General features: G+C 27.3%; 1 protein-coding gene across 2 annotated transcripts; it reads left to right on the forward strand.

The window, feature by feature from the left end:
- LOC100197581 (ras-related protein Rab-23) lies at window positions 1-26,641 on the forward strand. 2 transcript variants are annotated; one of them, XM_065813898.1, is made up of 7 exons: window positions 1-2,194; window positions 2,478-2,563; window positions 2,630-2,706; window positions 2,790-2,872; window positions 8,735-8,817; window positions 24,137-24,208; window positions 26,214-26,641. In XM_065813898.1, exons 1-7 carry the CDS (start codon window positions 2,040-2,042, stop codon window positions 26,312-26,314), a joined length of 657 nt encoding a protein of 218 aa, XP_065669970.1. In that variant the 5' UTR covers window positions 1-2,039; the 3' UTR covers window positions 26,315-26,641. The 2 variants fall into 2 exon arrangements, with proteins under 2 accessions (XP_065669970.1, XP_065669971.1); XM_065813899.1 differs by lacking the exon at window positions 24,137-24,208 and having other exon boundaries at window positions 1,925-2,194; window positions 26,214-26,430.
- Window positions 26,642-27,198: the final 557 nt, after the last annotated feature.

The raw sequence follows: 27,198 nt of genomic DNA on the forward strand, positions 1-27,198 counted from the left end.
AGCAAGTTTATAAAACCGTCAGAGGCGGCCGGAAAAGATTTGCACGAGGGCAGTAAGAAGGCTTAAGGTGGTACTGTCTGCATGTACAATTTTTCTGTATTAATGTTTATTTAATCATTAAAGGCTAAAAACGCAAGTTCATAGAACATTAACACTTTAATATAAGTTTATTCTGAAGTGATTTAGGTGCTCCCTAAAAATTTTACGGTCTTATCACGGAGTACCGCGGGAGAGCATTTAACTTGAAGTTCACGCCTCCTTCCGTACCAATGTCGCTTATTGGGATAGAGCCAGCGTCGAACCTGAGACCTCTGGGTTCTGAGCCAGAACTTCCCACGGCTGTTCAAGGTTTTAACATGATAGTATAAAAGTTTTTTAATTCATCAAGGTAAAAATTTTTATTTTCATTGTATATATTAATTTAATTTAAACTTATCAAAAAAAAAAAAAAAAAATTCTCGACTATATATCTATATTTTCATCCTTTTCTTTTTCTACTTCTTTCTTTTTTATTTTAAAAACTTTTTTTTCTATTGAAACATTCCTAAATCAACTAAACAATAAGCTTTTTTAAAGCTGTATATATTTTAAAACCTTATATCAGAAAAAAAAACTTGTCTCTTTTTACACGATTATTTTTTGCTTTCTTTTACACAAAAGTTTAACTCAATTTCAAATCTCTTTACTCAATCTTCATAAAATCTTTAGGTACATTGGTCTGCAATTACAATTTTTTCCGACTAAAAAAGAAAAAAACCTCGTTTTTTGAAACTTGCCAACTGACTGTCTGAATTTGCTGACTGATGGGGGGGGGGGGGGGGTTTTTTCTCACACCCTACACCCCCTTTGCGCCGGCCTTAGTCCTAATTATGTAGCTAAGCATTTTACTTTTAAATTAACTGGTCAAAATCGTATACTTATTGCTTTTACGCATTTTTTAAAAAAGAAACCAAGCAAACTGGCTAGCAAGTGCAGCGCGATGAAGTTCTTTATCTTAATTTAAGGTTTTTATTTTCTCTATCTATTACTAAAATGTTTTTAAGAATTTCCTACTTTGAATAATATTTTTTTCCGTTCGATTGATTTAATACTCTTTCCTTCCATTCAATTGCGTGGCAATACTTATTCAAACAGTAGTTCTCCGTTGTAGATAATTGGTTAAGCCTGTTCAGATTAGCAAATACGAGAAAAACTGTGTTATGTTGATGTATGTATGTTCATACATCAACAAAACACAGTTTTTCTCGTATTAAAATCTCGTAGTAAAAATGTATGTACATACATACATTTTTACATACTTGTATTCCCGACTCTTCACCAACATATATATTATATATGTAGGTGAATAGTCGGAAAATCTAGTTCCTCAAACTATCCATAGAATGTTTTTTATAAATAGAAAAAACAAAACAAAAAAACAAAAAAAAAAAAAAAAGAAAAAAAAGAAGCGTGTAATGCTTGTAATGAGTAAAAATAATGTAGTGCATCTTTGTGCTTATTGGATGGAGCCTCGGATTTCGTCGTCTTTGTTTACATTTGGGTGATCTTTATTAAAAACCCGCAATTTTATTGAATTAAAAAATAGATATATATTTCTGTTGTACTTTACAATAAATAAAACAAAATTTTGAAAATCAAAATGTTAATATTTGAATTATAATTTAAATCTTAACTTATCCCCACGCGTGGTTGCTAGTATTAATGGTAACCGTTGATAAAACGTGTTTGTATGTACACTGAACTCCAAATATAAATCTTACCCTAACGTTAAAATTGAAATTCAAGTTACTTTAAATCTTTATATGATTATTTAAATCTCGTACATAATTATTTGGTAAATAGCCTTACATTCGCACTTTGAAATATTAAAAACCATGTAAATGAATAATTGATTATTTAACACTATTAGAATAATTTAATTTATAAATTTACTTTTTAAATATTTTTTAAACGCTATTAGAATGACTAATAAAAAAAGATAGTTATTCAAAGTAAATGGTGAAAAAAAAGTTACAAAAAGTGTATAGTATTTATGTAAAATGAGGGAAGAAGATTTAGAAATATCCATCAAAGTTGTAGTAGTTGGAAATGGAGCTGTTGGGAAGTCTAGCATGATTCAAAGATATTGTAAAGGCTATTTTAGTAAAGAATACAAGAAAACGATTGGTGTTGATTTTTTGGAAAAAATGATCAGGTTTGACAGTTATTTCTACTTTAAAGTACGTTTTTTAATATGGTTTTAATTTTTATTAAGTAAATAAGTTTTAAAAAAAAGATTTAAATTTAATTAAGTATGAATTATTTTTTAAATTATTTTTCTCTACCTCCTTAAAATAGTATTAAAATAAAATTTTTATGGGTAGGCTTTTTATACATGATAGCGCAGTCCAAAACATAATTTGAACTAATTTTTGTACTGCACTTTGTTTCATAAAATAATTTAGATTAAAAAAATATTTTTAAATTCTTTACTGAAGTGTTAATGGTGAAGATGTTCGTTTAATGTTATGGGATACTGCAGGACAAGAAGAGTTTGATGCAATTACCAAGGCTTATTACAGAGGTAAACAAAAAAAAGTTATTAGATGACTATTGGAAACAATAAATTAACAATAAACAATAAATTTAGGAGCACAAGCATGTGTCTTAACTTTCTCCGTTGTTGATTATGCATCATATGCTGCAATTGTTCGCTGGAAAGAAAAGGTATTTTTTTTGTTTTTTTTAATGTATATCTGCTTTAAAACTTGTTGATACAATTGGTTTATTTTGTTAAATTTGTAATTAAGGTTGTAGTTGAGTGTGGTGCAAATATCCCAATGGTTTTGGTACAAAATAAAATGGATTTGATAGAAAGTGCAGTGGTGCGACAGTAGGTCAATTGAATTTTTTTTTCAAATAAAAATGTAAATGTATTGATATTATTTGCATCTTATATTTGTCTCTTTACCATTTTATTTCATACATTTATGTTATCATTCGTTTTTCTCTGTAAATTTGTTTATTTGTTATATCTTGAATCTACTTAATGTGTTTACTTTTCAAATACTCAATTATTTTCAGTTTATATTCTTCTTTTAAGGTTTTTGAATTGTTTTAGAAGGCAAGTACTTAACCAGTAATCACTGTTCAGAAACACTATACTGATAGAATAATGGATGCTAAAGCCTATAAACCATAAAAAAACATTATTTGAGACTGTAATATACACTAGTATAATCAGTGAATAAAGCACTAAATTTATCCGAAATACTTTACTTTAAGCACTAAATTTATGAAAATACTTTAGCACTAAATTTACCAGAAAATCATTAATAGAAATTTAAAAAAATGATTCTAAAAACTAATCCTTGATGTGCTTTTGATGTTACTGGAAAAGAGGAGTGCTAGAATTGGAGTGAAGAATGCACAAGCCTTATTTGAAAACAAGTAAAACAAAACACTGATATATTCTTTTTGTTTCAACATAACTAAAAGAATTCTATTATAATTAACTCTTACAGTAACTCTAAGTATTGTGAGACAGTGTAAGCATTACATTTAATGGAAATGGTTAAATGGTGTGGTAGAATAGTGTCTTAAAATTTTGATTGTCGCAAATTTGATTGTCGAAAATGTAAAAAAGGAATAGTGTGGCAATTTGTTGCATTATTGATTGTCAAATAATAGGATAAGGAGTAATGTCGCAAATGAATTTAATGAATAGTGTAGAAAATAAAAAAAGGAATAATGTCGCAAAGGAGTTTAATGAATAGTGTCAAAAACAAAAAAAAGGAATAGTGTCACAAATGAATTTAATGAATAGTGTCAAAAATACAAAAAAGAAATAAAGGAGTTGAATAGTAACAAAAATAAAAAAATAATAATAACTATAAATGTGTGTTTCGATAACATGTCTGATGTCATACTAAAATAGCCTGCTGCAGGGGGCTTCAGTACATATATATATATATGTACTGTTTTAAGTATTAAAATATGTATATTTTTAGGTATTAAATATATACATATATATGTATGTTTTTAATACATAAAAATTTTATTTAGTATGTTTTTAATATATATATATATATATATATATATATATATATATATATATATATATATATATATATATATATATATATATATATATATATATAAATTAGTAAAAACACTTATCTAATATTCTTCAACACTGTGTTTCACCATCAGTAGGTGCATCAGGAAGAATCTTAGATAATAGAAGAAGAATATTAGATAGATATTAGATAGATGAAGAAAGGTGTTTTTACTAATTTATTATTGCTCTGTTTTTTAAGAACATTGAGCACTCTGTTTCTAGAATACACTAACATAATTTATATATCTATATATATATATCTTTATTTATATATATATATATATATATATATATATACATATATATACATATATATATATATATATATATATATATATATATATATATATATATACATATATATATATATATATATATATATATATATATATATATATGTATATATATATATATATATATATATATATATATATATATATATATATATATATATATATATATATATATATATATATATATATATATATATACGGTGGGGTGTAAAGAAAAGTCACATTCAATTTTTTGATAAAAAAATCATTAAAAAATGTCTTAAACTCATACAATAAAAGTAATTCAGGACAGTTTTTAAAGAAATGTATATAATATTATTGTACATTACATGTAATGAAAAGAAATTAGGATTTGTAAAGTATTTTTCAATTTTTAGCTGTATTAGTACTTAATTGGCCATCCTTTGTTTCTTATGACTTCTGCGCATCTAGAAGGCATACTATCTACAAGTCTTTTTAATAAGTCATTTAATAAAGCATTCCTACCAGCAAGAAAAATTTGGAACTGTTCATCTTCATTTGTTGCCTGACGATCTTGCAGTTTTCTATTCAATATAGACCAAAGATTTTCTATTCGATTTAAATCAGGAGACTGTGCTGGCCAAGACATAACTGATACCAATTTCGATTCTAGATATCTTTTATACAACCGTGCTGTATGTTTGAGATTGTTGTCTTGTTGAAAGATGCAGTCATTATTAGGGAACAATTCTTCTATACTTGGTCCAAGTTGATAAACTAAGATTTTGTGGTACAAATGCTGGTCCATGGTACCCTCCACCCGGTAAAGCTTTCCAACTTTGGGTGCACTAAAACAACCCCAAAAATTATTCTTTTTGTCATGTTTAATGGTTGCCTTGCATGTTTGGGGGTTGATTAATTTCCCCAATTAATTTCCAGCAGTGAGATTGACTGTTATGAAACAACGCAAAAGAAGACTCATTGCTCCAAATAACTTTAGCCCATTGCTCACATGTCGAATCTTTGTGCTCAATGCACCACTTTAATCTTTTTTGCGATTGATTTCACTAACAAAAGGTTTTTTTATTTGTTTTCCAGCAAAAAACTCCCCTGATGCTTTTATTCGACAAGATATTGTCCATTTTGAGATATTAGTAAGGTTCAATTCTAGTTTTATCTCAGAACATGTGATTTTATGATCTTTTTTGACGGCATTAAGAATATAGCGATCTTCCTTTTTTAATGTTTTGGGCTTTCTCCCAGATTCAACAAACCTTTCAGCTGTACCAGTGTGCTTATATTTATTCATCAATCTACTATTAGTTGAGTTTTGTCATTTGAAATGTTTTCCAATGCTTCTGTGAGACTCTCCTTGGTCAGCAGTTTCAATAATTCATCCAATTTTTATATCTGTTAGTTGTTTTCTAAAGTATCAAATGTGTTTGTATTAATCTGTTTTTTAAAGATTTTATTTAAATAAATATTAGTGTATATATAAATATACTTTTTCTGTCCAAGGTTTTTCACTACCACATCCAATTTTTTTAGTTTTGCTTCCTCATACATTATATACTTAAAATCAAGAAAAAATGTTAGTGTGGCCTTTTTTTTGCACCCCATTGTGTGTGTGTGTATATATATATATATATATATATATATATATATATATATATATATATATATATATATATATATATATATATATATATACCAGTCTTCTACATTTAGCCAGTGCTTTCATGCTCCAACCATTTGGGGCTCGCCCACAAATGGCAAAATCTATTAGTTGCAATTTAAAAAAAAAAAATGTTTTTTTTTTTAAATTGCAACTAATAGATTTTGTTAAAATCTTTTAATGCAAAGTCATAAAAATACTTTTATGTTTGAATTATTATATTTAGAACTTAAATAAAATGTTCGTTTTGCCGCTCGTAAAGTAATTATTTTATTTTGAAATATTTCTTTGTGGTTTTTATTTTAAATACATTACCTACATTTAAATTAAATGTTTGTTTTGTCGGGATTTTTTAGTCACTTCATTTAGAATTTAAATAAAACATTATTCTTTTCATTTTTATTTTATTTACTTTGTTTTGTTACAATGTTTTTATACAACATAAAAATGTTTTTGTTTTTTTTTGTCTTTTTTTTTCATTGTTTTATCAAGATTTAATTGAAATGTTCGTTTCGCATGATTTTTTAAGTTATTTTATTTAGAATTTCAATAAAATGTTTGTTTTTCTGTTTTTATTTAAATTACTTTGTTTAATATTTATATAAAACGTTTTTTAATTTTTATTTTTATGCTGTTTTTATTTTTTACTATTATATTTAGAATTCAAATAAAACGTTTGTTTTCTCTATGTTTTTTATTATTATTATTTCATGATTCAGAAAAACACGTTTTTTTTGTGCCCGCCAACCTTAAACTGACCAATAACCCGCACTATTTTGTGCGCTGTCATTATATTTCAAACGAAGAATATATATATATATATATATATATATATATATATATATATATATATATATATATATATATATATATATATATATATATATATATATATATATATATATATATATATATATATATATATGTATAAATATATGTATGTATGTATATATATATACATATATCTATATATATATATATATATATATATATATATATATATATATATATATATATATATATATATATATATATATATATATATATATATATACACACACTGGCGAGCAAAAAAAAGTGAACAGTACAATTTTTCAGTAAATTATGTATTATTAATCAATTAAAAATATAATACATAAAATATAACATATCGCTTATGTTAAATACATATACATACACATATATACGACTCATTTTGAAAAAATATATTTTGTGTGGCCACCACCATTTTTCATCACTTCATTTAATCGACGCGGCATTGACTCAATTAAATTTGCTATCAAACGGTCAGGTATCGTAACCCAAACTTGTTTTATGGCTGCCCAAAGATCATCCAAAGATGAAATATTATTTTTATGGACCTCTTTATCCATATAGTCCCACAAATTTTCAATGGGTTTAAGGTCTGGACTTTGGCAGGCCAATTTTCAAAAAGGAAGATATTGTTATCCTTGAGCCATTTTTTAACTTGTTTAGACGTATGGCAAGGAGCATTGTCATGTTGAAATTTAATTTCATCCTCTTCTAATTCTTCCAGTGTGGGCAGCAAAGATTTTTGTAGAATACTAATGTATTCTTTGGAATTTATTCGTAATCCATCTTCGACTCTATGCAATCTGCCCACACCTTTGGCAGTAAAACAACCCCAAACCATAATTCCAAGATTACCCTTTACCGTTTGGTGAATACAATCTGGATTTAATTGTTCGTTCTTAAGTCTAATGCACATCTGTGGACGATCTGAATGCAAACAAAATCGTGATTCATCTGACCATAATATTTTTGTCCAGTCTGTGTTTTTATTATATTTTACCCAAGCTAACCTTGCCTTTTTATGGCGTGCTGTAAGAAGAGGTACTTTTTTACATGGGTGTATTTTGAACCCCTGATCTTTAAGACGCCTCGAAATTGTCCATCGGCTAACCTTTTTATCATTAGAACACGTAAAAGTTTCTGGGATATGCGTCATAGTGGTTTTTCAATTTTTTAAAACATTCAATTTTAACTTGTGACAATCTCTTTCCGTCATTTTTCTTGGTCTGCCAGAACCTTTTTTTCTAGCTGTTGTTTTATTGTTTTTCTGATGTGAAAGTATTTTGTGAACTCCACCAACACTAATGTTTACACCTTCAGCTTTCATGATTTAATAAACGATAATACGTCCTATTTCACCCACGCTCTAATATTAACTACAGATTTTGCTGACATTGTTCACTGTATTCATATCTAATGTTTAGAAGTTTATTCATGTTTTCTTTGAAAGATAAACGTAAATTCTTTGATAGTACGAACAAAAATAAACAAGCTTGTATGAGTTTCTGTCCAGAGCTCTTTCATTTTATGCGTAAGCAGTCGCTGTTCACTTTTTTTTGCTCGCCAGTGTATATATATATATACATATATATATATATATACATATATATATATATATATATATATATATATATATATATATATATATATATATATATATATATATATATGTATATATGTATATATATATATATATATATATATATATATATATATACATATATATATATATATATATATATATATACATATATATATATATATATATATATATATATATATATATATATATATATATATATATATATATATATATATATATATATATATATATGTATATATGTATTTAAATGAAAACATAGTTGTATAAAAACCTGTTTAAATTAACAATAGAGAAGATGCAGAAAATTTGGCAAAAAGTTTACAAGTAAATTTATATTGCACTTCTGTTAAAGAAAATGTTGGCGTATCTGATGGTTAGTTTATAATTTATAAACTTTTGTAAACTATTTATAAACTATTTTTGTAATTATTTTGTAAACTATTTATAAACTATTTATAAACTTATTATTTATAAAATTTTGAAATATTATATTTTTTATTTTTATTTTTTTATTTTAAATAATAAACATTTTAATTAACTCAAGCAAGATACATTAGGAGTCTTGTTAACAATTATTATTTAATTATTTAATTATATTAAAATTAACAAATTGATATTCTATTAAGCAAGTTGTTAGGTAATATATTGAATTCATTTTTATTTAGGCTTCAGACTGTTATATTTGTAATAAAAGCAATAACTACCACAATCACTATTATTATTGTATATAATTTTTTTTAAACAATAACAATATCTGTGATTTACAATTATTGTAGTACTGTATTACAATAACAACAACTATTGTATTTCAATTCATCTTTATAACATAGTAACAATATTTGAAAAAAAAAAGATATTGTAATGAGCCACTACAATAACAATAAATATTGTATTTTAATTCATCTTTGTAATACAATAACAATTTATTATTATTACAAATACAATAATAAATTATTGTTATTGTAAAAAAATTGTTGTAATGTCAAAATTTGGAAAAAGTTTAATAGTCCAGTCACTGAGCCAAGTGACCTTGAAATAGGATACAAATAATATTCAAATATTGATTCTGTTTCTATTTTAATAACTGAATCATAATATGTGCCAGAAACTTGTTTTAAGAATGTTTATTAGAATAGTAATAGTGAATAGTAAACTTGAATAGTAAACTTGAATAGTAAACTTGAATAGTAAACTTGAATAGTAAACTTAGGCAACTTTAAATATTAAAAGTTAAGCTGATGGGGTTAATAGAAACAGAATTTACATTTTTTTCTGCAAATAAAAAAGATCTGGCAGACTGTAAAAATATATGAATTTAAATAAATGTTAACGTGAGTACTTCGCAATATAACGGTATATACAACACTATACTATATTTTTCCTTGACTATAAGATAGTAAATGAAAATAAAATACCTTTTGAGATGAGTAAAATAAATAATAAAAACAATGAAATAGTTTTCTTTAACTTTAAAAATTACAATGGTCCAAATTATCAAATGGTCCACATACGCAAAGGGCAGCTATCTTCCTGTTTGGTGTGTATTAACATAATGTGTTATATGTTAGCATAATGGAGACTTTTTTAGAGAGTCTATCCAATGTTTTGATTTTCGACTTTTACTTGCTATATTTTTTAGGTAAATCATTAAAGAATCAAAGTCATTTATGTCTTTGTTAGAGAACAAAGACGAAATTAGTTTTTCCACAATCATTCATAATGCTCTAATAGTGTGTGGAACTAAACCATATATTCCATATATATATATATATATATATATATATATATATATATATATATTCTAAACCATATAGAATAAATTAAACTAAAAATATAAATAAGTATAAAACAAATAGTTGCACTAAACTGTATAGATTAAATTTGATGAAATACAAAAATAATTAAAAAAACCACTAAACCAAATTAAGTAAATATAAAAAGAATAATTCCATAACTAAAGTTTAAAAAAAAAAAAAAGTACAAAAAAGCTGTATTATTTAAGGGTTAATTTAAATAAATAAATTCCCTATAATTAATAAGTTGCATTAAATACAAACAAAATCAAATGTTTCCGTACACTAAAAACTAAATATAAAATGAGTGATTGTACTAAATCATATAAAATTATTGAAATTTTTACATAAACTAAACATAAGTCAAATAATTGTAGTAAACTGTATAAATTAAATTAAGTACAAATTAGATATCAAAACAAATATTTCCACTATACAGTCTTCTCTGTTTGAAATTTACTGCCAGTGTATGAAAAAGCACTGGCTGGACAGTAATTATTTGTCTGGCGTGTGCAATTTTAAAAAATATTTGTTTTTTGTACCTCTTTTATTAAAATTTGATTAAGAAAAAAAATTTGTTGCAATTTAAAAACACGCTTGAAATTTTTTGGCGAGCACTTAAAAAAGCGCCTGCTATAGTATTGGCAGGCGTTTGGGCAAGCGCAAAACTGCAAGAGCGCGGAAGCACTCGTCAAATGGGGAAGACTGACTATACCGTATAAACTAAATTAAATAGCAATAATGATTAAATCACATTAAACTAAATACAAATGAAATCACAGGTGTTTCATATAAGTAATTAAAGATTGCTATTCTAGTAACAAAAGTTCTTAACAAAAATCGAACCTCTCATAAGTGTGTCTATTTCGACTTGCCCATATTTTTCTATAAAGACATATATGCACATAGTTCAATTATAATCATTATGTTTCTCTATTCCTCCTGAGTTTACTGCCTTATGTGTTCTAAACAGTGCCCTGACTTGTATAAGTTTTGAATGATTTTAGATGGACTTGAAAATAAACATAAATCAAGTGATCAGTTGTTTTTAATAGTAAAATAGACTTTCTCAACTACCTGCTACAAACCTAAACATATTATGTTATATTATAATTATACATTAAACACTGTTTATTATATAGATATAGTATAACTTGTTTAGGTTTGTAGCAGGTAGTTAAGGAAGTCCATTTTACTATTAAAAGCAACTGTATACTTGATTTACTATATATTTATACTCTTATACTTTTATAGAGCTTTAAAAGTATAAGAGTATAAATTTATAGTAAAGAGTATAAATATATAGTAAATTCGCTTAATTATTAGCTTTTATACTAGGCACCTATCCAATTGTTTCAATAATTACTCAACTAACACTTAATCTAATATAATTGTGTCTTTTGTTTTCCTGAGGTTTTTACGGTTATATGTGTTCCATAAAGTAAATAAACTTTTGGTTCTAGATGCAATGTTATACAATAATTTTGTTAGAAAAATTAAAAGCAATATTTTTTTGGTATTCCAAACTGACTCATTTTTCAAAAATGAAATCCCTTACAAAATTTAACAGTATAGGACTGATAGTAACAGTATGGGACTGATAGTAACAATATAAGACTGATAGTAACAGCATGGGACTGATAGGTGATGAATAATCTGAAAAATCTAAAAAAAAATTGTTGCAAAATAAAAGTAGTTCACACGTGTATGACAAATTTAATATACAATTACCCAGCTCAATAATTCCCTGATTCCATAACGCTGTAATTTATTATTCATTAGCAGTTAATTTTAATAATAAAAATAAATTATCACGCACTTTATATAATTAATCAATTAGTTTAGGCATCATCATCCGGTGAATCATTTTAATTTCAGTTAAGACATTATTTAAAAAAATCAAAAATTTCACTTCACTAAGTCAAAAATTATCAAATTATAAACATAAAGTAAATTACATATTTGTATTATTTCGAATGAATATAATTAATATTAGTTCTAAATAAGTTATTCTTTAAACAGTTATTATTGATTCACAAAGTAAATAAAATTTGTATCAATAAATAATTGCTGAAAATAAATTAGTTTTTATATAAACAATAAATTAAAAAATAAATTTTTTAAGTATGCGTAATATATATTTCTTTGACTTCCATGGCTTTGTTTGACTTCTTAAAATAAATAAAGTTTATATATATAAATGGTTGCTAAAAACAGGTGCCATGAGTGCCCCTGAACTTAATATTTATTTAGTATATGTAATATATATATATATATACTTCAATTCACTTCAAAAAATAAATAAAATTTATATATGTAAATGACTGCTTAAAACAGGCACCAAGGATGCCTCTGAATTTACTAGTGCCCAAATAATAATAAATGCATGGAAAAAGAATCTAAATACATTAAAATGCAATAGCTTTTGGACTTTGAAATAGTAGTACAATACACCACAATAGTTATTGTAATTGTTTTTTTATCACAGCAATACAATACAAAAGTTATTGTAATTGTTTTACGTTACAGCTATACAATACAAAAGGTTTGGATTTTAATGCATTGTTAGAACAAAAAAAAAATACAATTGTTATTGTAACTGTTTTTTATCACAGCAATACAATAGCAAAAAATGTTTTTATTACTTTGCTAGTATTACAATACAATATTGTTGTATTGTAATGTGTTATTGTTTTAATTTTTACATTTACAAATATTTATATTTGTAAATATAAAAATTGTACATTATATAAAACTTCTGTTAAGGTTTATACATTAGATAAAAGAGGACTCCAAAAGTTAACTGAAAATTATTATTTCATTATACTGGCCCATAATTCTAATAATATATAAAAAGATAACAACAAATTAAAAAAAAAATAAAGTTATTTAAACTGAATAGGTTGGGTGTCCTAAATAAATTTTTATGAATGTGTGAGTTAAAATTATGTTACAAAACCTTTAAGAAAATTGTAGCCATAGTGGTGTGAAGTATGAAAAATTTTAATTTTTTTTTAAAGTTGTTTCCCTAATATACAGCTCACAAAATCCAGATCCACATTTGGTAATGCTAACACAAAAACTAATTTTTGATTTTCTAAGGCATACTAGTGTTAATCTGAATCTCTAAAAATATTGAAGATTTAAGTAATCCTCGAACTCGATCATTTCTTAAAAAATTAATGAAAACTTTCTTTTTTGAATTGTTTGTTGTTGTATATAAACTAATAACCATATAAACCAGTGCAACCTGTTCCATATCCTGCTACCTTGTAGGATTTGCTTTCAAAGCAAAAGCTAGAAAAAACATACTTTCTGTTTTCAATACTATCTCAAATATGTCATGTCTATAGCTGTATCTATTTTTGTTTGCTGTATGGTTAGAGGTGTCTTAGTTTTTGTCTTAACTCACCCGTAAATTACTATATATGTATGTTTGTATTCTAGCAGAACCTCTGGCACAGTGTCCACTTATCTTTAAATGACTATATGTATGTTTTTGTTCTATCTGAACCCCTGGCATGGTGTTTATTTACCTGTAACTTACTATGTGTATGTGTTCTGTCTGAACCTCTGACAAGGTGTTTACTTGTCTGTAAGGAATTATATGTATGTTTGTGTTCTGTTTGAATCTCTGGTTTAGTGTTAGTTCAGTTAACAACTAGTAACTACACTATATAACATACGTTCACCTTGATTTCCAGTATTCCTTTATTAGTGTTTTTCCTAATACAATTCCAAAATCTTGTTCAATGTTTTATAGTACTGCTTACAGATGTAATTTCTTTTAACTACTCCAGGTCAGGTTCAGGATCATCACAATCATCCTGCTCTTGGTAACATATAACCTAGTACTACCTGCTCTATGTCCTGCTGCCTTGCAGGATTTGATTTTTAGGCAAAGACTAGAAGAAATAAACATTGGTCTAAAAATTGGGGCTCTTGGTCAAGTAAAAGCTAGAGATAGTGTCTCAATGAAAATACCCATTTTGAGCAGATATTAACTGCATTCAGCTACTGTCTTGTAGAAGGCTTCCCAAGCAAAGACTTGAGGGATAAGCAAAATAATTTTGTTGACCAGCCTCACACCCTTTTTTCATCTATTAGGTTTGCGTAGATGTATACCTGTGTTACATTGTTTCCTGCCTAGGATGATGAGTGCTTGATCTTCTTGACTCTAATCATAGATTTTTGCTTGTGCCTCTTTGATTGTGGCTGTGTATCTCTTCCTGTTTTCTCCTAATGAGGGTGCAGCTCTAAAACTCAGTTTGATGGTTCTAAAGCCGGCTTGTAGTAATGTTTTCTGAACCCTTTGTTTTCTCAGAAAAGTTGATTCCATCAGCAGCTGTTAAATATGTGCCATATTTCCCATGGATCGTGTCCCTATTACAAATTTATTAGCAGAACTTAGGAAACTGCATTGCTTATTGCTTTAGATGTCATGCTCTATCTATAAAAGAGTCAAGTTTTCTTTAACTTAGTAAGGAGTATGTTTCCATCAGTTGAATCTTACCTCTTGCAAAATTCACCAGACTTACTTGCTCTTTATGAGGCTAATTTAAATTCAGTTGTTTCAACTTCGGATCTTAGTATTGATGGTTATTATCCTTTGATTTGCGAAGACTCCAATAGTCACATGTTTGGGTTGGGCATATACTTATGCATCAATTCTGACCCCTCATTAATTATGACAACATTCTGAACCCTCCAACTGTTGTCAGCTGTTTACAGCTATAAAACTCAGTTTTAAGGTTCTGAGGCCGGCTGAGAATCATGTTTCTCAAACTCTGTGGTAGCTCTCAGAGAGGCTGATTCCATCAACAGCTGAAAAATATCAGAGTACTAACAGTGCCATGTTGTGCATGGATGGTATCCCTTTTCACACTCTTTTTGATGTTATTTCTGATCAAATTGACCAAGCCCTCTCTCTTTATCCATCAGCCAATATCGTTGTTGTTGGTGACTTTAATGCTCATCACACTATATGGCTAGGCTCTAGTGTCAGTGACACTGCTGGCGTTAAGGCCCTCAACTTTTGCTTTTCTCAATCTCTAACTTAAATACTCAATTTTCCAACTTGCTTTCCAGACAACCCGAATCATTTACCTTCTCTACTCAACCTATGTCTTGTTTCTGATCCTAGTCAGTGCTTAGTTTCTCCATATTCACCCTTTGGTGCTTCTGATCACGGTTTGATCTCTCTAAAACTATTATCTCATTCTTCTTCATCATCAGAATCCCCCTATTATTGTACCTCTTACAACTACCTTCAAACTGACTGGGACTCTTTCCGTGATTTTTTTCGTGATGGCCCTTGGGTAGAAATCTTTCATCTTCCTGCTGACAAATGTGCTTCTTATGTAACTTCATGGATTCAGGCTGGGATGGAATCTTTTATTCCGTCTCGACGATTCCAAGTCAAGCCTCACTCTTCTCCATGGTTTTCCTTGCTGCTGCAATTTCCAATCGAAATGGGTACTTCCATATCTATTAACAAAACAATTCTGTAGAAAAAAAATTTCATACATAAGTTTATTCTTTTATTTATCAAAAATGGCGATTAATATTTTTGAGAAAGTTGATTTTGAAAATTTAAATTCTGATGCTTTTGAGGACAATCTTTTTAATAATCCTTCTGAAGAGAACTTAAATATTTTTCAAGGAACTCAAATGAGTTTAATAAAAACACTATATTTTGATCCCTATGAATTTAAAATTAAAAAAGATATAAATTCTTTTTCTATATCACACTTAAACACAAGAACCATGTGTCAAAATTTTAAGAAATTTAAAGAATTTTTAGATACTGTAAATTACACGTTTGACGTCATATCTGATTCATGCCATATCTCTGTCAGAGATTTGGCATGAATCAGAAAGTCTGTTGGAATCGAATTCTAATTACAGTTTGTCAAATTACAAACTAATTAGCCAACCACGAGGAAATAAAAAAGGTAGGGAACTAGGTATTTATATACTTGAAAAGTATTCTCTTAAAATAAAATAACAATTATGTGTTGCAAATAATAACCATGAAAGTCTTTTTATCGAAGTAATTAATCAAAAAAATAAAAACATTATAATTGGATGTATATACCAACAACCAAGTGGCAAAATTAGACCATTTTAAGATTTTATCGAAAATAGTATTTTAAAAATAAACAAAGGAAGAAAAAAATTATATATTCTTGGTGATATAAATTTGAACCCTCTAACATATCACAAATTTCTTAAAACAAAGTCTTTTTTTGACATATTATTTAAATACAATGTTTTGCCTGTAATTAATAACCCGACTCATGTAAATAGAACTTCTGCCACTGTCATTGATAATATTTTTATTACCAATTACTTAGAAACATCATTTGAGGCAGGTATATTTAAGATTGATATAAGTGATCATTTCTTGATATATACTTAGGTCGTTAGGAAAGTTCGTAGAACTTCATCTGTAAAGATACAATGAGACAGGAAATAATTAAATATTTATATATCATTTTAAACTGTGTTAAATTATGAACATTTTAAGTACTTGTTGAAATATTTTGAATGTTTATTAAAAAGTTATTTAAATTTTATTATATACTTTAAAAAAAAAATTTGAAAATGGAAAAATTTGAATATCGAGCATATATTAAAACCTGTGCTCTACTTGGAGTTTCAGCACAAGCCATATCCGATGAGTTGGTTTTAGTTCATGGTAACCAAGCTCCAAAATATAGTACAGTTGCCAAGTGGGCTACTTTATTTAAAGATGGTAGAGAGAGTCTTGAAGATGATCCTTGCTCAGGGCACCCTTGAACCACGTATACAGCTGAGAATATTGAACGTGTGCGAGCCATTATTGAAGAAAATCCGCATGCAACACATAATATAATTGAAGCCCTGACATCGATTAATCATTTTACAATCAATGAAATCATTCACAACGCACTTAAAAAAAGAAAACTAACATCACAATGGATACCCCACAAGTTAACCGATCAAAATCGCAAGAATAGAGTTGAGGCATGTAAGGAAAATTTAGCCCTTTTCAGAAACGGCCCATGGAGACTATTTGATATTATTACAGGGGATGAGTTGTGGTTTTATTTGAAACAAGTTGGACACAAGTCAGCTAGTGCTAGTTGGGTCGGTGAAGGTGAAAATCCAAGAACTATAGTAAGATGCGACAGGTTTCAGCCGAAAAACATGTTCTACATCTTCAAAACAACAGGTGTTGTTCATTTAGGTTATGTTGAAAAGGGAGACACCATTCCTAGCGAATATTATATAAAAAATTGTTTGAAACCTCTTATATGCGAAATAAATAAGCAAAGACCTAAAACAGGCACTCAAAATTTCAAATTTCTCCATGATAACGCTCGACCCCATGTGACTGAAACCGTCACAAATTGTCTAAACCAAGCTGGAATTACAATAATTTGCCACCCACCATACTCACCAGACTTAGCTCCATCCGATTATTGGCTATTCGACTTGATAAAAAAAATCTTGATGACGATACTGACGTCGAAAGTCAAAAACTCGCATAACGAAGCTACTTCAAAGTATACCCAAAGAAGAGTATAAAAAAAACGTTTGACAAATGGCTTGAAAAGATGCAACTTTGTATAGATAACGATGGACATTATTTTGAACATTTGATACAATAAAATTTAAAAAAACTCTTCTTTTCTTTTTTTTAATAGGGGAGTTCTATGAACTTTCCTAACAACCTAAGTATTAACATAAAACACGTTGCAGCTATTTCGGAGGATCAACCTAAAGTTTAAAAAAATGTAACATTTCAACTATTAATAAAAACAATCTATTTCACAATTTATATATATAGAAAGTCGGAGTGATGTTTATAAAAGTCAAAATGCAAATGAAGCGTGTAATTTATTTTTAAACAAATTTCAAGAGGTTTTCAATGAAGCGTGTCCAAATGAAGTAATAAAAATAAAAACAAAAACACTAATCCATGGACGGATAAAACACTTATAAAATGCTCTAAAACCAAACAAAAATTATACAATAAATTTATAAAAAATTAGAACACAGTTAATGAAAAAAATTATAAAACATAAAAATACTTTTATACCAATCTTCTTTAAAAAACTAAAAAGGTATATTACAGCAAACAAATTACTAATTGTAAATTAGATACTAGAAAACATGGTCAGTAATCAATGATTTAATAGGGAAAATTAAAAATAAAACTTCTTTGCTACCAAAAAGAATCAATATCAAAATTACTGATATATTATGCCCTAAATAAATATCTGAGGAGTTTAATAAATATTTTACAAATGTAGGACTTGATCTTGCTAACAAAATTATACCAACCTTGTCACCAACCTATAATTCTTTTAAAAACCATCAGGCGACAAAACTTTGTATTAATTTGACTTAACATTAAAAGAAATTGAAAAGGCTTTTTCCTCTTTAAAAAAGAGCCTTTTCAATTTCTTTTAATAATGATCATTCTAACGTTTCCAACTACAGGCCTATATCAGTGCTTTCTGTATTTTCAAAAATATTTCAATGTATAATTTACAATAGAATCTTTGATCATTTTACTAAAAACAATTTATTTTATTCAAAACAATTTGGATGTCAGAAAAATCATTCAACGGAACATGTTTGTATTGAATTAGTTGATCAAATAAATAATGGCTTGAACGAAAAAAAATTTACTTTAGGTATATTTATTGAAATCTCAAAAGCTTTTGACACTGTTGATCATTGTATTTTGTTAGAAAAGTTGAAGCATTATGGAGTAACTAATAAGGTCTACTATTGGATTAAAAGTTACCTCACGGATAGAAAACAATATGTTCTAAATCAAGAATATGGAATACTTAAAATCCTGTGTGGAGTACTGCAAAGATCAATACTTAGTCCTCTCTTATTCTCAGTTTATGTAAATGGCTTAAATAATGCATCAGTAAAGTTAAACCCAATTATGTTTGCAGATGATACAAACCTATTTCTTTCCAACAATAGTATCAAAAAACTTTATGCAGACATGAATTTTGAATTAAATAAGATAAATGACTGGTTTATGGCAAATAAACTCACTTTAAATGTTGAAAAAACAAGGTATACCTTATTTCATAAAAAAATGCAAGACCTATTTTTAAATAACAAACAACAAATAAAAAAGCCAGACTATATAAAGTTTTTAGGAATACTTGTTCATAAATTATCTTGGCTTCCCCATATTAAATATTTACAATCAAAAGTTAGTAAAACCATTGGTCTGATGTACCGAGTTTGTCCATATGCAAATACAGTTTGTCTAAAATTAATATACTTTTCTTTAATTGATTGTTTCATTAACTATGCTAATATTACATGGGCTAGTACACAACCATCAAAATTTAAAAAAATACTTAGTTTGCAAAAGCATGCGTGCAGAATTATTTACAGGAAAAAAAGAGGGGAGCATACTAAACCCTTAATGAGAAATATGAAAATGATGAATGTATACGAAATAAATTTTTATCAGCACTGATAAAAATTTATTTTGCTAACTCCAGCTAATTTTATTTGTAAGTTTGAGAAAAATGTAAATGAAAAGTATTTCTTAAGAACAAATTGATCATATTCCTTTAAACTGCCAAGGAAATTTAATGAATACACAGAATATTCAATAGCATATCGAGGACCTAAGTTATGGAGTTCTTTTCAAAAAACTAATGCAAATATGGTAAAATCATTAAACTGATTTAAGTTTCAAGCAAAAAAACACATTTTTAGTTTTGTGGAATAATAATTCCAAAAAATTTTTGTAAATTTATTTAAATGAATTTTATTTATTATTCTTAGTAGTTACTAATGATATATGTGTTTTTTAATGTATTAATTATTAAATCTTTGTGTATATGTATCTCGTTACTAACTTCGATCAGCTAAAAGCTTCAAATTATCTATACCTAAACATAGAACTGTTTGTTAAGGACATTAATCGATTAAATATCAGAGCATATGCACAAGGAATAGTCTCCCCTCACAGTTAAAATCTCTCCCTACATTTTCCAAATTCAAAAACAGTCAATTTAATTTTTTATTAAACAAGTATTCTTCCTAATTTCTATGCTACTCTACTGCTAACTATCTAGTATCCATCTTAACCTTAAGTATTTTTTTAAATTTTGATGGTTGTGTACTATTCACTTCAATGCTAGACTATAACTAATACTTGATCTTTTCTAAAATTCTTTTCTACTACTTTCTTCATTTCAATGCTGATTTATTACTACTAATACTTGCTCTTTCTTAACTATGAAAAGATTGAGGTGATATTGCCAGACTGATTCGTCTAACTACCCACCCATTAGTCTTCTTCCTATCATAAGCAAGGTTTTTGAATCTTTAATTAACAAACACTTAATCTCTTATCTTGAATCTAATGACTTACTTTCTGATCATCAATATGGATTTCAATCTTCTTGTTCTACAGCTGATTTGCTAACAGTAATAACCAATAGGTTTTATCGAGCATTACACAGAGGTGGAGAGGTTAAGGCTATCGCTCTTGACATTTCTAAAGCATTTGATAAAGTTTGGCATGCTGGTCTTCTCCATAAACTTTCTTCTTAAAAAGTATTTGGTAAAATCTTTTAGATTATTGAGTCCTTCCTTTTCAATTGTAGTATAAAAGTTGTCCTCAATGGACAGCACTCTTCTTCATATACTATAACTTCAGGGGTTCCTGAAGGTTCAATCCTTGGCTCTATACTTTTTTCAATTTACATTAACAATCTTCCAGATATTCTCACATCTAAGCTGGCATTGTTTGCTGATGATACTACCATTTATTCCTTTTTATGATAAAAAGCCAACACTCTCTGATCGCTTGAAGGGGGCATTTGAGCTTGAAAAGGATCTCACTTCTGCTACAGCATGGGGCTTACAGTGGCTGGTGAACTTTAATTCAGATAAAACCCAATTTTTTTCAGCCAATTGTAATTGCAATAATTTAGATCTTCCTATGGTTATGAATGGTAATGTACACATTTTTTTTTTTTTTACTTTTCATCTTCTAGGATTAACTCTTACTCCTGATCTTTCTTGGAAATCCTATATCAAATTCATTGCAAAATTAGTATCTGCTAAGGTTGTACAGCTTTATCGTGCTCGACACTTTCTTACTCCGGATTCTATTCTTTATCTCTATAATTCTCAAATTCGTCCTTGTATGGAATACTGTTACCATATTTGGGGTGGAGTTCTAATGATGTTCTTTCTCTTTAAGACAAGGTGCAAAAATGCATTATAAACATAGTTGGAACTGCTCTTGCAGCAAACCTCCAACCATTATCATATCGTCATAATGTTGCTTCTCTTTATTTTTTCTACAAATACTATAATGGGCACTGCTCTAAGGAGCTAGCGTCTCTTGTGCCATCTACTAAAATTCATTCTCGTGTCACTCGTCATTCAATTAAGTCTCATCCTTTCTCTGCGACTGATCCTTAGTGCTCCAAAAACTCTTATTTGTCTAGTTTTTTTCCTCAAACATCAGTTCTTTGGAATTTGCTTCATTCATCTTGCTTTCCTGATTCATATAATTTGCAATCTTTTAAGCCATCTGTCAATCGTTATCTTGCTCTACAAACTTCATCTTTTCTCTTCTAGTAACTTCCAACTCTAATAGTGGTTGCTTGCAGCCTTGTTGGAAGCAAAGATATTTAAAAAAAAAAAAAATCCATCTTGAGTCTAATAATTTACTGCCAGACAATCAAGTTTTACTCTCAGACAATCAAGGTTTTCGATCTCTTGTTCTATGGCTGACTTGCTAACTGCTGTGACTAAAAAGTTTCATCATGTATTAGATAGAGGCGGCAAGGCAAGAGCTATTGCTCTTAACATATCTAAAGCTTTTGATAAAGTTTGGCATGCTGATCTTCTCTATAAGCTTGCATCATATGTTATATCTGGGAAGGTTTTTGAGATTTGTTAAATCATATCTTTTTAACCGCTTTATTAAAGTCATCCTTGAAAGCCAACACTCTTTTTCATTTCCAGTAATATCTGGGGTCCCTCAAGGTTCCATTCTTGGTCCTTTATTGTTTCCTATCTACATTATTGATGTTCCTGACAATCTTAGATCTAAAGTGGCTCTATTTGCTGATGACTTTATACTCTTGTCAAAAATCATATATGCCTCATTATTTTTTGGTGAATATATTTTATATACCCTGGTCTGCTATAATTATTATTGTATTTTTGTCCTTTATTAAACCTCTGAAAGGCATACCAGCGGTGCCAAATCAAAGACAAGTGATATGATAAAAAATTGACATGTGACATTTTTAATTTTTAATATATGATATACATATGTATGATACATATTTGACAATTTTTTCAATTAGATAAACATTGTTTACATGCAAATACCAAAAACATATTACATAATAATACTTATACTAATATAGTTATACTAATTGTAATCTTGAGGGCTTATCATAAATGCACATTTATGGTATTGTTGAGGGTAGCATAATATGGATTTATGGTATTGTTAAGGGTAGCATAATATGGATTTATGGTATTGTTAAGGGATGGTATCTATAGTAGCACACCAAAGACACAAAGTATAAAGTTTGACATATAACATAGATTGAATACTTTTCTAAAGTAATTTGATTTCTAGGATTCATTTAATTTCTGAATATTATTACATATCATAAACAATTTCTACAATAGCACAAGACAGACACATGCCATAATATGTGGCATAACATGTTTTGTTATGTTAAGTTAGGTTGTTCTAATGATACTCTTTCTCTTCTAGACAAGGACCTGCTTTTTCTGCTAAGCTTGAGCCTCTCTATCATTGTTGCATCTCTTTCTCTTTTCTACAAATACTATGATGGTCGCAGCTCAAAGTAGCTATCGTCTATATACCATCAACAAAAATTTGTTGGGAGTGAATTAGATTGAAATTACAAATAATAAATAAATGTCACATGCAAAAATACATATAATTTGTGCAAATAAATACATGACATAGCATGTATTTTTTACATTTTAAAATATTTTTAGACCTATATGTTAAAGTTTACTTCACAGAGTTGACTTCCTGTAAAGTGTTATATTTTTATATTCTAAAAAGTTATATTCTTAATCAAAATTCATACAAAAGTTTTCAGTTTCTTTAGAAATTTTAATCCAATAATTTTGTATAAAGCTAGAACATTAAATCTCCTTATTGTGAGTATATATAATAGTCTTACATATTGCAAGACCTATCAATTTTAGACCTATCAACTGTTAAGGTAAAAAATAAAAGCATGAAGTTCTCTGTGATAACTGTGTGTTGCTGTGGTAACATTAAAGATATGAAGTGTTGTTTTATCTACATGAGTGATCCAACAATATTCTCTTATAAAAATTAATTAAATTTTTAGAACAATAAATCTTTGGTTTAGAACAAATTATTCTCTGATATTGTGATACTATTTTTTAAATTTATAGGTCATTAAATAGCGACTCCCTGTCAATGTTAAGATAAAACCTTGTAAAACGTTGTAAAGAGAAAGAAAAAATGATGAAACCCTTTTTTCATTCTCTAGATGATAACGAGATTATATTGAATTATATTACATCATATTAACTATTCTTTTCGTCTTAATTTGTATATTTGTATGACTTAAAGTCATAAGCATAAATGATCATTGTATATTTGTTTGACTTAAAGTCATAAGCATAAATGATCATTTTATATGGTTTACCAACTAATTATAGTATGACTTGAAATTTTAAGAAAAGTTTAAACTATATAGTATGACTTTTAAGTTTAGCTATATAGTTTAACTTACAATTTAACTTTTTTTTTTATAAAGATAAATGTTTTCACTGAAGCATTTTCCTAAAACAAATTTTTCTTATTTACAAACAATATAGTGTTTGATTATCTTGCAAAATGTTATATTCAAAGTTTATCAAGTGCACAAGTCGAAGCTCTTCCACAGATAGGTACTGATTTTAAAAACTTATATTTTTTGTCAAATAGTCTATAATTTTTTCTGAGCAAATGAAGCTGTGGTCAACTAAATATGACATGCTAGCTATGATATGCATCTTACTTTTCCACAATTTGGGACAAGGTTAGATTAACTTAATGAAACTTGACTCAAAATTTACATGGTAAGCATAAATTTTTCAATATAGTTTAGCTGCGTTTATTAATAGTTATATTTGTATAAATTATTAAAATGCTGAAAAATGGCAAGCATAAATTTTATGTATATGTATATATATATACAAGTTATATGAGTTTTATATACCCCTGCAATAAAAAACAAGTAAGTAATAAGCCATTTTGTTTGACTGGATATACTAGTCCTGACCACTTGGTCAAAAGTGGTATATACAGGCCTGGCTGGGTTTACATTTTTTGCATCAATTAATTTTTTTATTAACTTTTCTAACTTTTTTATTTTTTATGATTTTTTTAATGGTATGATGTCTGATTGTTTAGCAATATAATTGTTTGAGAATTTATAGTGTATCTTCAAAGGAATCTGATGCAGTACTCTACCCTACCAAATTGTAGGAAGGGATTGGAAAATTTTGAAGGAATAGACACTGGAAAATTTTGAAGGAATAGACACTGGAAAATATAGAAGGAATAGACACAACAGTAAAAATTTATGGATTGGGTTGTTGTTATTGTTGAATGGGTGGAGATATTTTTAAATTGTAATTGTTGGATGGGCGGTTATTTTTGGATTGAGGGGGGGGGGATTTTGAATGAACCTCATTTCTCGCAATTTATTGAAGAGAGTCAATAAATTTTGAGGAATGAGGTTTTGATTTTTTTCTTATTTTTGAAAAAATTTTACTTATTATTTACACAGTCTAAAACAAGCAATCAAATAAAAAATTCAATTTATTTATCTTTAATTACTGAATACAGCGTTTTTTTTTGTGAAAAAAAACCCGCTGTATTCAGTAATTAAAGCTATTCTCTTTGAATGGAATAAAATTTTTAATGGTAATGTTTCCTGTACAGAAAAGATTTGTAAATAAAACGGCTACCTAAAAATGAATAAACATGTTATTTTGCATGTATTGGCATTAAAATGTAAAAATGTGGTTTTCTGAAACATTAGCAACTTTTTTTTTTCCTGATTACTTCCAACAAGGCTGCAAGCAACCGCTATTGAGTAGGGAGTTACTAGGAAAAAACTACTAAATAAAAAAATTAAGTGTTCATTTTTGCAGTATATTGCAGTATTATTAGGATCGATAATGACTTGAGTTCACAGTTTTGCACTGTTTTGGTAAGAGAAATTTATTAGGCATTTCTGTCTTATAATCAATATTTGGGATAAAAAAGCCAATTTGGGACAAAAAAGCCATTTGGGACAAAAAAGCCAAGTCATAAGCTATTTTTGTATATAATTACACCCTCGAGAATCTTTGTTTCTGTATCAAAGTTGTAAATAGAATTTAATAAAAAGAGTCAAAAATAAAAGTAAAACAAAGTTGTCGTATTAACACGCATTATCAAGTATCATAAGAATGGGGTCAAGAAAAAACTTTCCTTTTGACAGTACTAATGATACCGTTCAAAAACTAAAACTTTCAGTATCAGAAATTACAGTTTGCAGACGTTCACAACGTTTAGGACTTCTCAGAGCAGCCTTTTATTTCTCGAAATTATCGAAAAGCTAGAATTAAATTTCCATTGATTGATAATGTTTTATGTGCTCCTCATGCTGATTATAATATGTTATGTTCTCCAAAATTTTCTGTTAATTTCTAATTGTTCATTTTATGCATGCTTGATTTAAAAAAAGTTTTTAAAAGCTAACAGTTTCATTTTCCCTGTGGCGTTTGTTTTACCAGGTTTCCATTTATTTATGCAATATAAAAACTTTACCATAGCTACGTTCTCAAAAGAAGCGCAAGATATAAACTTAATAAAGTAACCATAGTTACCATAGATTTTCACAAGGTTTTTTTTCTTTTGTAGCTGCTCCTGCCCGCTCCTCTCCAAATAAATCGAAGTCTCAGAATATTGTTTTAAAGAAGCAAAAATTGAAGAAAAAAACAAAGTTTTGTTTTAACTTTTAGTTTCATTTTTAACATTTCACGAATTTTTTTTCTTTTTTTTCATTAAATTTTTATATTGTTTTTATCAATACTTTTTTTATCAATACAAAATTATTCAAACTATTTGAAATTTATGAATTTTTATAATTTTTAACTAACTTTACTCACTTGAGACATTTGAGTGTATTTGTTTATGATTTTAGTTGTTACTATTGTCGAGACATTTGAGAGTTTTTGGTTATGATTTTAGACTAGGTTATTTTTATATTGAAGGGTTATAATGTTATTTTGTTACACAAATTGTATTTACTATTAAAATTAAGAAATAAAACGTTTTTAAAGAGAAAATTTTTTAAATCTTTTTATAAACCCGTTTTATAATTTTTGAAAGTAATTTCGAAGCTCCCGTATGTATATATATATATATATATATATATATATATATATATATATATATATATATATATATATATATATATATATAAATATATATATATATATAAATATATATATATATATATATATATATATATATACATATATATATATATATATATATATACATATATATATATATATATATATATATATATATATATATATATATATATATATATATATATATATATATATATATATATATATATGTATAAATATATATATACATATATATATGCATACAGTATTGGACAAAACATTTGCAACCAACATCGAACAATGCTAGTGTTCCTAATTTTACATGTCTTAAAAACAAAACAAATTATACTACCACAGCAAACAGTTCAGGAGTCATAGCATAGCAATGACATGAGCAATCAGCTGACAGGTGACAGCACACAGGCAGAATTTCGTTGACAAGTGCCATTTTGCAGCGGACAAAATAAGTGCAACTTTTTTGGTTTGTT

The sequence above is a fragment of the Hydra vulgaris genome, chromosome 12 (assembly GCF_038396675.1).
Source record: "Hydra vulgaris chromosome 12, alternate assembly HydraT2T_AEP".
Classification (NCBI taxonomy): Eukaryota; Metazoa; Cnidaria; class Hydrozoa; order Anthoathecata; family Hydridae; genus Hydra; species Hydra vulgaris.

Excerpts from the sequence above, each read along its gene's own strand:
- LOC100197581 (XM_065813898.1), top strand. The coding sequence starts at position 2,040 with ATGAGGGAAGAAGATTTAGAAATATCCATCAAAGTTGTAGTAGTTGGA. Across the intron at positions 2,195-2,477 it reads TTTTTGGAAAAAATGATCAG|TGTTAATGGTGAAGATGTTC; the intron begins GTTTGACAGTTA and ends TCTTTACTGAAG. Across the intron at positions 2,873-8,734 it reads GAAAGTGCAGTGGTGCGACA|AGAAGATGCAGAAAATTTGG; the intron begins GTAGGTCAATTG and ends AATTAACAATAG.